Raw genomic sequence first — 13061 nt, 5'->3', positions numbered from 1 at the left:
TGAGGACAGGAACCAGGATCCACCTTTCAAAGGGAGGACTGTTAAAGAATTTGTGGACATATTTTAAGATTACCACATGTTCTTAACTGGAACAAGCAGAGCAATTTCAGTAAGTGGCTGGCCTCACAATCCCCACTTATTTAGTTCATCAAACAGTAGGCCGCATAAGGAAATACACTGCTACTTAGAGCTTGCCCGTGGCTCTCCACCTTTAATCATATTATTGACTCTAGTGCTTTCCTCCCTCTAGAATCAGCTGACTTCTGTGTGGCTGAACCACGCTGACTCCATTTTGTCAGCTCTATCTTAGGTCTGAAGTCCTACCCCTCCCCTTTCTGCATGATTAAGCTTTAGACTACTCACAAGGAATGTGCCCAAGCCAGATAAATTCCCTGTCAACTTTTACCCTTGTTTTCATCTGATGTGAAAACTGGAAGAGTGTCTTTTGTTGACACAGATGCTTAATGGTCACGAGACCCCCCAGGGGGAGCAAAAATCTCCAGTTCCAGTCAGTGTGGACATGCTTCTCATTTGGTAGTCAGATTCTGTTGTGAGCTTTGGCCGCTTTAAATCTCCCTGTACTCCTTTCAGTGGTGAGGAGCACAGCTGTGAATGCCTCTGCACTGTTGTCTGCCCAATCCTGCCAGTATGTAAGTTACCCACAATAAACTTCACAGCTGCACTTTATGGAATTGCCTGCTTTGTTTTCCAGTCTCAAAGTTCCTTTTCAGTTTGGAGGATATTATTCCATATCTCTGCCTTCCAACAACTTCCTTGCATAAGAAGCCAACACGACAAAGAATAAAATTCTTTCAAGTACTGGAAAAGATAGTATTTTTACCGCACATCCCTAATGGAATATAAACAAAACAAAAAGAACTATAAAAAAAGCACTTCATTAGTAGTTCCATTGTTAATAATAATATTGTTAATATTCATAATAATAATAATACACTAATAGTAATACTGTAAGTATGCTGTACGATAAAGAAATAAATTAATGTATTAAGAAACAAATGTTTAGCATAAGAGAAAAAGAGATACAAATATAAAATCAAAGTTATTATGAATCTATAATATTAAGTCTGAAATGGAAATATCAGTAAGAACTCATGATTTGTTTTTCTTTCTATAAGTATACATTTCACTGAAAATGCCTAAAAACAATGACATCCAATAGCAATGAGCACACATAGCACCCAGATTGTGGTCTCTGATAGATTTTACATTAAAACACCATTTAGAGAAAATATGGGAAGAAACAAAGATAAAGTCAGTCAAATCCAGAATTTAGGAAATTCTATAAGACAAATGACCCAGGTTCTAGAAGACACAAAAAAACAAAATATAGGAAGAACTGTTATAGATTAAAACATACTTAAGAGGGACTTCCTTGGTGGTCCAGTGGTAAAGAATCCACCTTCCAATGCAGGGGATGCAGGTTTGATCCCTGGTCAGGGAACTAAGATCCCGCGTGCTGCAGGTCAACTAAGCCTGCGTGCCACAACTACTAAGCTCCTGCACCTCAACTAGAGCCCACGTGCTGCAAACTACAGAGCTCACGCACTCTGGAGCCTGGGCACCACAATTAGAGAAGAGAAAACCCGCATGCCGCAACTAGAGAGAAGCCCGAGCACTACAACAAAGAGCCCGCGCGCCACAACGAAAAATCCCGCATGCCTCAGTGAAGATCCAGTGTGCCGCAACTAATACCCGACGCAGCCAAAAATAAATAAAATAAATAAATAAATAATAAACCTTTAAAAAAAACACACACACTTAAGAGACATAACAAACACATGTGATCTACCACATTAGGCACAACTGATCCATCACACAGTAAAATTTTATTATGAACTCTGAGTATTGATTAGCAGAATGAACTGAAACTGGATTCCTATCTGTTTTTCTATCGCTTGGTCCCAGAGGTTTTTAATACTTGCAGAATGTAGTGTTTGCTCTGCAAACAAAAGAATCACAGTACCTTATAATGTCCGTTCATCACAGCATCATGTAGGGGAGTGATCTGGTACATTCCTCTGATATTTACATCTGCTCCACCCTTTAATAGTTCACTTGCTGTCTGATAAAATCCTCCTACACTAGCTTCATGAAGTGCTGTCCAACCTGTTACACAAAAAAGAAATGGTGTTTGTTTATATTTGGCATCTTAATAATGTTTGTGCTTGCCCTTAAAATAAGAACTCTAATTCTAAGTTGTTGCTTTAAAAATATTTTGGTTATATGAGACAAGATAATCTCACCATGAAAGCAACCTGTATTATTTGTGGATTCAATAAATCTGATGGACAAATAAAATTCCTACCCCTAATTCTGTTGGTGTTAATATGGAAAAATATGAAAATAAGTAAAATATTTGAAACTATTTTTGCCCCCCTCAAATAAAAAGGCTGTAAGGGGGGTCATTACTAGCTCATAGAGAACGCTGGTTGAAGGCTACTTTTCTGCAGAGAAGAGGGGGAAAAGCCTTATTTGTAACTCAAGGTACTTCCATTAAAATAACCCACCCAGCCAGCAAGACTACGCAGAAGTCAGTTCAAAAGTATACAGTCAACTCGTGAACAACGTGGGTTTGAACTGTGCAGGTTCACCTTATACACAGATTTTTTTCCAACAGTAAATACTACAGTACTACACAATCTGAGGTTAGCTGAAGGAGTAACCATGGATACGGAGGGCTAACAGTAACTTATTCTCAGATTTTTGACCACACAGAGGGTTGGCACTCTTAACTCCCACGTTGTTCATGGGTCAACTGTATTTCTTTTCTCCCTATTTGCAAAAAGTTAGTTACAGTAAATTCAACAAACATACCACAAACTGCTCCAAGAAAACCAGTCATCCAAATAAATATCTTCCTTTGCTAGCCAGATATAATGGTATAAGTCAAAGACATCTAAACTCCAAAAAATCATACGACTGATGTAAGAAAACATAAAAAGTTGCAAGTTAAAGTGTGCTTCATTCTTTCCTTCCATAAACCAGAGTTTCTCAATCTTGGCACTAACATTTTCAGAACCTTCTCCATAATCCAGTTTCTCAATCTTGGCACTGCCATTTTGGGCTAAATGTTCTGGGCACTGTAGGATGTTTAGCAGTATCCCTGGTCTTAATCCATCAGATGCCAGTAGTACCCTGCTTCCCATTCCAGTTATAAAAACTAAAAATGCTTCCAGAAACTACCAAATGTCCCCTTTGAGGGGACACTCCAGTTAAGAACATCTATAGAAGGAGTTTCTCCAATAGTATTAATTAGAAAGCCTTGAGGAAGAAATGCAGAGCACCAAAACTGGTAAATATATAGTTAATAGAATTTATTTCCTATAAATTTCCTTAAAATACACAAGGCTACTTACAGCAAAAATTATAACTTTATGTTTTGGAGTTTATCCTGTATATACATGTAATATATGCGACAGACATAACATAAAGGATAAGGGAGGGGCTTTCCTGGTGGCACAGTGGTTAAGAATCCACCTGCCAATGCAGGGGACACGGGTTCAAGCCCTGAGTCAGGAAGACCCCAAGGAGCAACTAAGCCCGTGTGCCACAACTACTGAGCCTGTGCTCTAGAGCCCACGAGCCACAACTACTGAGCCTGTGTGCCACAAGTGCTGAAGCCCGTGTGCCTAGAGCCCGTGTTCCACAACAAGAGAAGCCACTGCAATGAGAAGCCTGCACACAGCAACGAAGAGTAGCCCCCACTCACTGCAACTGGAGAAAGACCACGCACAGCAACGAAGACCCAACGTAGCCAAAAATAAATAAATAAATTTATAAAAAAAAAAAAAGGAAAAGGGAGATGTGTTCGATGTTCTTACATTTTATATGAAGTATTACAATACTAACTCTAAGAAGACCATAAAACATTAAAAATGTATATTGTAATCCCTAGAGTAATCACTACAAAATAATGCAAAGACAAAGAAAGAAACAAATAGATGAAGACACAAGAAACACGAGTAAAATGGCAGTAAATCCAAATATTCATATTAAATGAAAATCGACTAATTACCCCAATTAGACAGGCAGAGGTTGTCAGAATGAAATTAGAACATTTTCTCACACCATATACAAAAATAAACTCAAAAAGGATTGAAGACGTAAATGTAAGATGGGAAATCATAAAACTCCCAGAAGAAAACGTAGGCAGAACACACTTTGACATAAATCATAGCAATACTTTTTTGGATCTGTCTCTTAAGCTGAAGGAAACAAAAGCAAAAATAAATGAATGGGACCTAGTTAAACTGAAAAGCTTTTGCACAGCAAAGGAAACCATCGACAAAACAAAAAGACAATGTACTGGATGGGAGAAAACATTGCAAATGATATGACCAATAAGAGGCTGATATCCAAAATACATAAACACCTCATACAACTCAATATCAAAAAAACAAACAGGTCAATCAAAAAATGGGCAGAAGACCTGAACAGACATTTTTCCAAAGAAGACATACAGCTGGCTAACAGGCACATGAAAAGATGCCCAACATGAAAAATTATCAGAGAAATGCAAATCAAAACCACAATGAGATATCACCTCACAACTGTCAAAATGGCTATCATCAAAAAGTCTGCAAATAACAAAGGCTGGTGAGGATGCAGAGAAAAGAGAACCCTTGTACACTGTTGGTGGAAATGTAAATTGGTACAGCCACTATGGAAAACTGTATGGAGGTTCCTCAAAAACCAAAAAACAGAACTACCTTATGATCCAGCAATTCTACTGCTGGGTATGTATCTGAAGTAAATGAAAACACTAATTTGAAGATACATGCACCTCAACGTTCACAGCAGCATTATTTACAAATAGTCAAGATTTGGAAGCAACGTAAGTGCCCAAAAATGATGAACAGAAAAAGAAGATGTGGTATACACACACACACACACACACACACACACACACACACACACAAAATGGAATATTACTAAGCCATAAAAAAGAATGAAATCTGTCATTTGCAACAATGTGGATGGACCTAGAGAGAACTATGCTTAGCGAAATACGACAGAGAAAGACAAATACTATATGACGTGTGAAATCTAAAAAATAAAACAAATGTATATAACAAAACAGAAACAGACGTACACATATAGAGTAAAAACTAATGGCTACCTCTGGAAGTGCGGAGGGGCAAGAAAGGGGTAGGGAATTAAGAGACACAATCTACTATGTACAAAATACAGTAGCAATATGGAAATATTGTACAGGACTGGGAAATATAGCCATTATTTTGTATTAACTTTAAATGGAGTATAACATATAAAAATATTGCATCACTATGTTGTATACCTGAAACTAATATAATATTGTAAATCAACTAAACTTCAATTTTTAAAAATAATAAAGAAATAAATGTTTGAGAAAGCCATGTTGGAGTTGAAAGAATAATTTAAAAAATATGTATACTGGCCTCTGCCCCCTGGTTCCTAACACAGAGCTCCTAAAACCCTTGTAAACAGGGGTGGCAGGAGAATCTTAAGTCCTTATAGTCCTTGACCCTAGTTCCTGATACAGAATTTCCAAGACCTTTGTAATTTCCTGAATGATAGAAGAATCTGTCTCAGAGCTCCTAAAATCCCTTGGAATTTCCTGGGAGATAGAAGCGTATTTTGTTCCAATGAGGCAAGTTTTGGTGGGCTCATAGATGAGGCTGGTCACCAGAAAAACCAAGTCATAATAAGAAGCTGGAACTTTCAGGTCTGCCTCTGTACTTCAGAAAGGAGAGAGGGGCTAGAAATGGATTTAATAATCGATCATGCCTACGTGATGAAGTCTCCATAAAAATCCCCAAAGTATGGGGTTTGGAGAGCTTATCCAGGTTGGTGAACACATCTGCACGCTGAGAAGACAGCACACCCCAATTCCATGGAGACAGAATTTCCTGTGTTTCGGACCCTTCCAGACCTCACCTCTTCATCTGGCTTTTCATCTGTATCCTTAATCATATGCTTTATTATATAATAAACTGGTAAATGTAAGTTAAGTGTTTCCCTGAGTCCATGAGCTGTTCTAGGAAATGATCAAATCCAAGAAATGTGTCATGGTAACCCCCAGTTTGTAGCCAAGGTGAATGAAAGCTGTGGGTAACCTGGTGATCTCCTACTTGTGATTGGCATCTGAAGTGGGGGTCAGCCTCATGGGACTGATTTCTTAATCTGTGGAGTCTACACTAACAATGTTTAGTGTCAGAATTGAATTGAATTGCAGGATACCCAGCTGGTGTGGAAGAATTGTTCAATGTGTGGAAAACCCACGTATCTGGGTGTGAGTAGAGGAGAAACACATGAGTGTTTCCCTTTACAATAAGTATGTAACAAAAACAAATACGGAGAATCTAGGAATTAGGTATACGGATGTTCACTGTTCAATTCTTTCAACTTTTCTGTATGTTTGAAATTTTTCATAATTCCATAAAAATTTTCAAATAAACGTGAACTTTTGGAAGATAACTATTTAAGGACTATCTATTTTTTAAAAAATAATATAAAAACTCTCTTCCCCCAAAGTACTGTCTCCAATAAAAAGCGTGAACTAATTGCTATGTAGGTTCTGGGACCTGTAAACCAGTGGAAATTTGCTTACTGATAATGTACACTGGTTAACTTGATTATTTGCCACAGTCTGGGTTTGGTGGGATGAAAAATGAAGTATCAGAAATCCAAAAGTTATTAACTTTGGAATGCAGATGATGATTTTCCTTCTAGGAAACTTCCTTTCCTTATTTAGGTTTTGCTTAAACTACAATAAAAATTAGTTTCCTAAAGGGGACAGAAATGGCGCTACAGGAATGAGAAAATAACCGTAACAAAAGATGTTTGTTTTCCCTGAGCTCAGAATGACTAAAAGATAAGGTAAATGTAAAGCAACTGTCTGGCTTCCAAGAAAAAGCCAGTCTTGTACACTAAATTTACTTCAGAAAATTCCCAAAGAAAACAAAGTACATGTGAGCAATTCATAGTAAATGGTGGGGTCTTGGGGAGGGAAGCTGAAAATGAATGCTACTTTAAGTGTGACCTAAGTAAGCAAGGATGACCCAGTGATGAACAGTATCAGTTCCAGGGTTGAAAGAAAGCTACTCTAGACCACAGAAAGGGCTACATATTCCAGAAAGAAATCAAATGTAACAAAGAATTTCCCTTCTCCTAAGGCTTACTCCTTCTGTGTTGTAAAACCACTCCTCTTAAATAAAGATGGAGTACATTTTATAACAGATCTTTTATTATCTCCCAAAACTGCAGGTTGGGAGATCCTTAAGCAACATCATTTTTTCTTTTTAAAAATGTAACTATCTTGGAGGAAATTTCTTCAAAGGTTTATAAGAGTGTAAATTTCCTACGAAGACAATATAATTTAACTCATTTGTTTAAAAAGATTCAAGATCATAATAATATTAGTTATATGATCTAATGCAGCAATTGTTAACACCCACAGAGATATAAAGTGCACTCTCTTCATTACAGTCCTCAACAATTTTGCCTCTCATTTTTTATCTGTCTCTTGCCTTGCTGTTGGCTTAAACTTCTTGCTATTATCAATATCCTGGCCTAAGCCAACCTTTCTTTTCAGTTCTAATGTGTCATAGGCTTAGGAATCAGATAGGATCTGTGTAAAATAATGCTCAAGTCATTGATCTGAGAGGGTTTTAGCAAAGAAGCTTTATTAGATCTATTTTAGGTATTCAGAATTTATTTTCAGGCTACTTCATGGTTGTCACCCTTGGTTTTGATAGGTAAAGAATTATTGAAATTGGTTTTTTAAATCAAAGATATCACAAAATGTAAATGAGGACTTATAAAATGCAAATGTTACCTATAAAAAGACCATTGGTCTGTTACTATAACATTTTGTCAATTCCTCAAAAGGTACTTAAGCCTTTATTGGATTATCTCACAAAATAAATTTATTTAAACCTTCCTAGTAGATACTGTTTATCTTTTTGTTTTCATAGTATCTGGCACAGAGGAGGCATACGGTAAAAGCTCACTACACTGAATTATATGGAGGCCATACACCTCTTGTCAGTAGTTCTTGAACATTAATGAGAATAAAAATCATCTAGGGAACTTGATTTCCAGATTTTAACCTATAGATTTTGATTGTGATTTTGAGTGATTTTGTGTGTGTGTGCTTTGGGGGCGGTGAAGTAAAGGTTGCATTTTGAACAAATATTTTAAGTGACTCTTACGAAAATGGCTTATGGACAACCCTTTGCAAACACTGCCCTCTGCAATTCTGTGGGATGTGGCAGCCAGAAGTAGTAAAGGTCAGATTAAGATGCAAATTGAGAAGGAAAAATAGAAAACAAGAGAGTTCAAAAAGTCCGGAAAATATGGAAGGATAAAGAATTCATGAAGGTCACAGAAGTACCTAGGGCGTGAGGAGAAGGTCACTGCCTGGCCAAAGACAAGCAGGGAACAGCAAGTGGCGATGTTAGTGATGGCACAGAAAAAAAGGTTAATGAAAAGAAACATGCTAAGATTGATGCTTGGGAAATCCATAGAAGTCCAGTTAGTGGCATGCAGAACTACTCCTGAACTGAAGGAGCACATAGAGACTAAGAGAAAGAACCATATATTTCTCAAAATCAAGGGAGCAAGTGCTCTGGCTAGCAAGTAAGGATCCAAGGTTGAGGGCTATAAGACCATAATGGATGAACTGGGTGTGAGACTTAGAATAATAGTCTTTAAAACCCTGATTATAGTATAAACCCAGGTGCTGCTAAAGTAAGTACTGGGGGTGCACTTGTCATCACCTGCTTGTCCATGGATTGTGCTGCTCATCTCTGTGTACCACGAGACTTTGTGCATTGTTTCATACACCGAGAAACAATAGTAAAAGTATGGACACAGTGCTGCTCAGTGTTTTAAGTACTTAAGTGCCTTTAAGGAATCATTCCTCTCCAGAAGAACGTATCAGGTTCTCCCCACAGGAAGACTGTACCAGAGACCTAGCCTTGCAGAAAGACTGTTCTTTCTGAGCTTCCTGCCCCACCCTCTCTACCTCATAGTCTGTTCTCTCCATTTCCCTGGCAATTGTCCTTGCTGTACATCTACCATTTTATCATCAATTTTCCCTGAAGCTCAGTGTACCATCAGCTTCTTTCAGCTTTGAACCTCATTTCTCGTCCATTAAAAGCTGAGTCTCATAGTAAAAATGCCCACACAAAGCCAGCAAGCCAGCCCCAGGAACCCCATCCTTCTGTGTAATGCCACTGCACATGGCCCACCTGGTGCAGTGGGCCTTTGAAGGCATAACCTTTGAAAGCAGGCATAATCTTTGAAGGTGAAATGTAATGTTCTTCTCCTGCCTCTCCCCGCTATCTTACCACTTCCCTGGGAGATGATGGTGAAGCACTGCCTAAGCAGAAAAATTACCTGGAAGCTTTCTGTTTGAGACTTGCCTTAGGCCTACTTTGCTATACTTTCATAGTAGTGACTCAGCTGAAACTACAAACCACTCTTAAGATAACTGTAAGTGGTAACCACAACCTACCAGCATAACTTGGTTGATTAACATTTCCACCTTTCTTCACATAATGATGAACAAGATTAGCGTCATTGTGCAGAGCAGCTTTATACAGTAAGTTCTCTCCAAAGATGTTTCTCCGGTTAATGTTACCACGAGATACTTTATTCATCTTCATTTTTTCTGAAATGAGGGCATGAACAAAAGAAAACAAAAAAATTAATAATCCTTATTTGAAAATCAAGAGGAATATAAGTAATAGAATGAATCCAGTCAACATTCTGGAATAGAGTATATTACATTATGGAGGAGTATTTCATCCATTAACCCAACTATAATGGTATCTACATGCAAAAAGGTGAAAAAGACAAATGTCATTAGTTTGAAATATTTGAGTAAATTATAAATCATGTAAGCAGTTTATATTGATTGAAACTCCAGGAAAGGTGCATATATAAGAAGACTAATGGATTATTTTCTTAAAAGTTCTGGTGAAAGGGATTATTTAAATCCAGAATTAGATGTTATTAAACCTAACAAAATATTATAATACCAAAATGTCTTATAAAACCATGAGGAGAAAATCTCAGAAGTATATAAGGAAGATACAAAAATTAACCCCAGCAAGACCAGAAAAGGGAATGCTAAATTTTCTTTCTTTACTAAAAATAATTGTCATGAAATTAAATAAAGCTTGGTCTTGAGCAGTATAATAGTTTTGATTTCCTAAACTGGGAAATACACAATTAAAATAGCTTTCCAGGTTATATATACCAAGTATCATTTCTCCCCTGTGCCTCCTAAACTCCTCATCTAGATAATACAAATCCTGTCAATTTTTACAGATAATACTCATTTGGTTTTCCTGAATTTCAGAATAGCTTTTTTTTCCTTTGGCGCACCACCCAGCTTGTGGGATTGAACCCGGGCCCTCGGCAGTGAGAGCGCAGAGTCCTAACCACTGGACCGCCAGGGAATTCCCTCAGAATAACTTTGGTGATAGCTTTTCCAGTTTCATCTAAATAACCTGCCCCATCCTAAAACCTCAGAAAGGTAATTGAGTACTGCAACAGATTTCTTAATGGACCACAATTTAACTGCTTTGTTTTTATTTGATTCTCTCCATTCAGTTCCACTGTAAAACAAACCAACTGCTGAACACCTGAGCCTGCCTTCCCCCACCCCAGACTACAAAGCATTCTGCTCCCACCAGATACACTATATGCAAAAATCAATAGTCTTTACTCCCAGATCTGTCTTTTCCAGTTGTACCTGCTATTATAAATATGCAATTTATTCAAAATAACAAATTAAGAATACAAAAATTTTCAATGAAAACTAAGTTGTGAAAGACATTCACTTCCAATCATGACTAAATAACTGCTGTGACTTGCCCTCCCATTGTAAACAACTAGAATATTAAACAAAATATATAGGGGAAAAAGACCCTTTATTCAGACATTGGAAAACAGGTAGTTCAGACCTATTTGACTCCCCTGAGTGAAGACAAACAATGAAGTGAGCCCTAAGGTCACTCACTCTAGCTTCTTGTCTGGAGGCTTTTCACAGTATAGCACAAGCATAGCAAGGTGATTCTGCTGAGCTACGGAGACAGAGGTCAGAGTCTGGGGAGGCTGGGGTGAACAGAATTTACAGGGCAGGGCACCAGAGATGAGAGCGTAGAGAAAAGGCACCAGAAATCTGTAAGAAGGGCTCCTTGAGTCGTTATCTGAATACTGAACTGCTCATGCGTGGGGCGAATCTTCATGAGGCTGGGCAAGAACAATTACCCAGGAACTATAAAGTAACAACCATCAGAGATCACACAGGCTGGGAGACATTCACATTCCTGCCAGGCTGAGGAGAGAGACCTTGCTGAACTATTGGAACATTCAGAGAGACCTTTAATGGGTCATGTCATAGTAGCAGAGCTAAACTAATCCTAGAGTAAGGCCTACACTAGACCTGCCTAACAAGGTTTTTTAAAAAGTGTTGAGGGCTTCCCTGGTGGCGCAGTGGTTGAGAATCTGCCTGCCAATGCAGGGGACACGGGTTCGAGCCCTGGTCCGGGAAGATCCCACATGCCATGGAATGACTAGGCCCGTGAGCCACAACTACTGAGCCTGCGTGTCTGGAGCCTGTGCTCCGCAACAAGAGAGGCCGCGATAGTGAGAGGCCCGCGCACCGCGATGAAGAGTGGCCCCCGCTTGCCGCAACTAGAGAAAGCCCTCGCCCAGAAACGAAGACCCAACACAGCCAAAAATAAATAAATTAATTAATTAAAAAAAAAATCTTCTCAATAGAAGCAGAAAAAGCATTTGACAACCCAAAATCCTTTCATGATAAAAAAAAAAAAAAAAAAAAAAAAAGTGTTGAAAGGATCAAACTTATCTTCAAGTAACTTGTTGGCCAAAACAAAAATCAACACTCTTAAAATACACAAAATGACACTGAATAACATTCTGCTGCATATGGATATCCAATTGTTCTCCACTACAAAGGCCTTGTGCCTTTGTCAAAACTCAGGGTTTATTTCTGAACTCCCTTCTCCTTCCATGGACCTATTTCCCTATCTTGATGCCAATATCATGCTGTTTTGATTACGCCATATAATAATTTTTGAAATCAGGTAGTGTTAGCCCTTTAGCTTTGTTCTTTATCAGAGCTGTCTTACTATTCTAGATTCTTTGCATTCCATATGAATTTTAGAACCAGCTTTGGAATTTCTACAAGAAAATCCTACAAGAATTTTGATTGAGATTGTGTAGAATCCATAAATATACCTGAGTAGAAATAACATCTTAATAATACTGTCTTCTGACTCAATCTCTCTCCATTTCTCTCCATCAAATTTTGTGTTTTCTCTGTTTAATATTTTGTAGGTTTCAGTGTACCTGTCTTTTACACCTTTTGCTAAATTTTATCCGTTTTTCACATTTTTTGAAACTGCGGCATAAATTTCACTAATTGTTTGTTGCTAGAATACAGAAATATAATTAATATTTGTATATTGATCTTGTATCGTGCAACTTTGCTAAACTCACTTACAGTTGCTTTTACTGTAGATTCCATCAGGTTTTCTATATAGACGATTATGTCACTTGTGACTAAAAACTGTTTTACTTCTTCTTTTCCAACATGGATGCCTTTTATTTGTTTTTCTTCCTGACTGTACTGGCTAGGACCTCCAGTACAATGATCAACAGAAGTGGTGGGAACAGACATGCCTGTCTTATTTCTGATCTTAGGGGGAAAGCATTCAGTCTTTCACCATTAAGTATGACAGCTGTGTATTTTTTTTGTAGATGCTCTTTGTCAGATTAACCAAGTTCCCCTCTATTCTGAGTTTGCTGAGAGTTTTCATCAGTAATGGATGTTAGGTATTGTCAAAATCTTTCTCTGCATCATCTTCTATGATGATCATATGGTTTTTCTTTTTTAGCTTATTAATATAACAAATTACAGTGATTGATTTTCAAATGTAATGTAATGTAAATTTTTTGTTCTAGTTCCATAAAAAATGCCATTGGTAATTTGATATGGATTGCATTGAATCTGTAGATTGCTT

General features: G+C 37.7%; 1 protein-coding gene across 1 annotated transcript in view; it reads right to left on the bottom strand.

Annotated features, from left to right (window-relative positions):
• Positions 1–13061, bottom strand: part of ANKRD31 (ankyrin repeat domain 31) — a gene marked incomplete at its 5' end in the record, with an annotated part of 139336 nt that overhangs the window by 84559 nt on the left and 41716 nt on the right. Inside the window, 2 exons of the mRNA XM_082457050.1 lie at positions 1985–2127; positions 9521–9676. Of these exons, the coding sequence (XP_082313176.1) occupies positions 1985–2127; positions 9521–9676 (299 nt within the window). The remainder of the gene's footprint in view (positions 1–1984; positions 2128–9520; positions 9677–13061) is intronic.

The sequence above is a fragment of the Balaenoptera physalus genome (assembly GCF_965194825.1).
Source record: "Balaenoptera physalus genome assembly, chromosome: 3".
NCBI lineage: Eukaryota > Metazoa > Chordata > Mammalia > Artiodactyla > Balaenopteridae > Balaenoptera > Balaenoptera physalus.
This window is presented reverse-complemented; position numbering and strand designations above follow the sequence as displayed.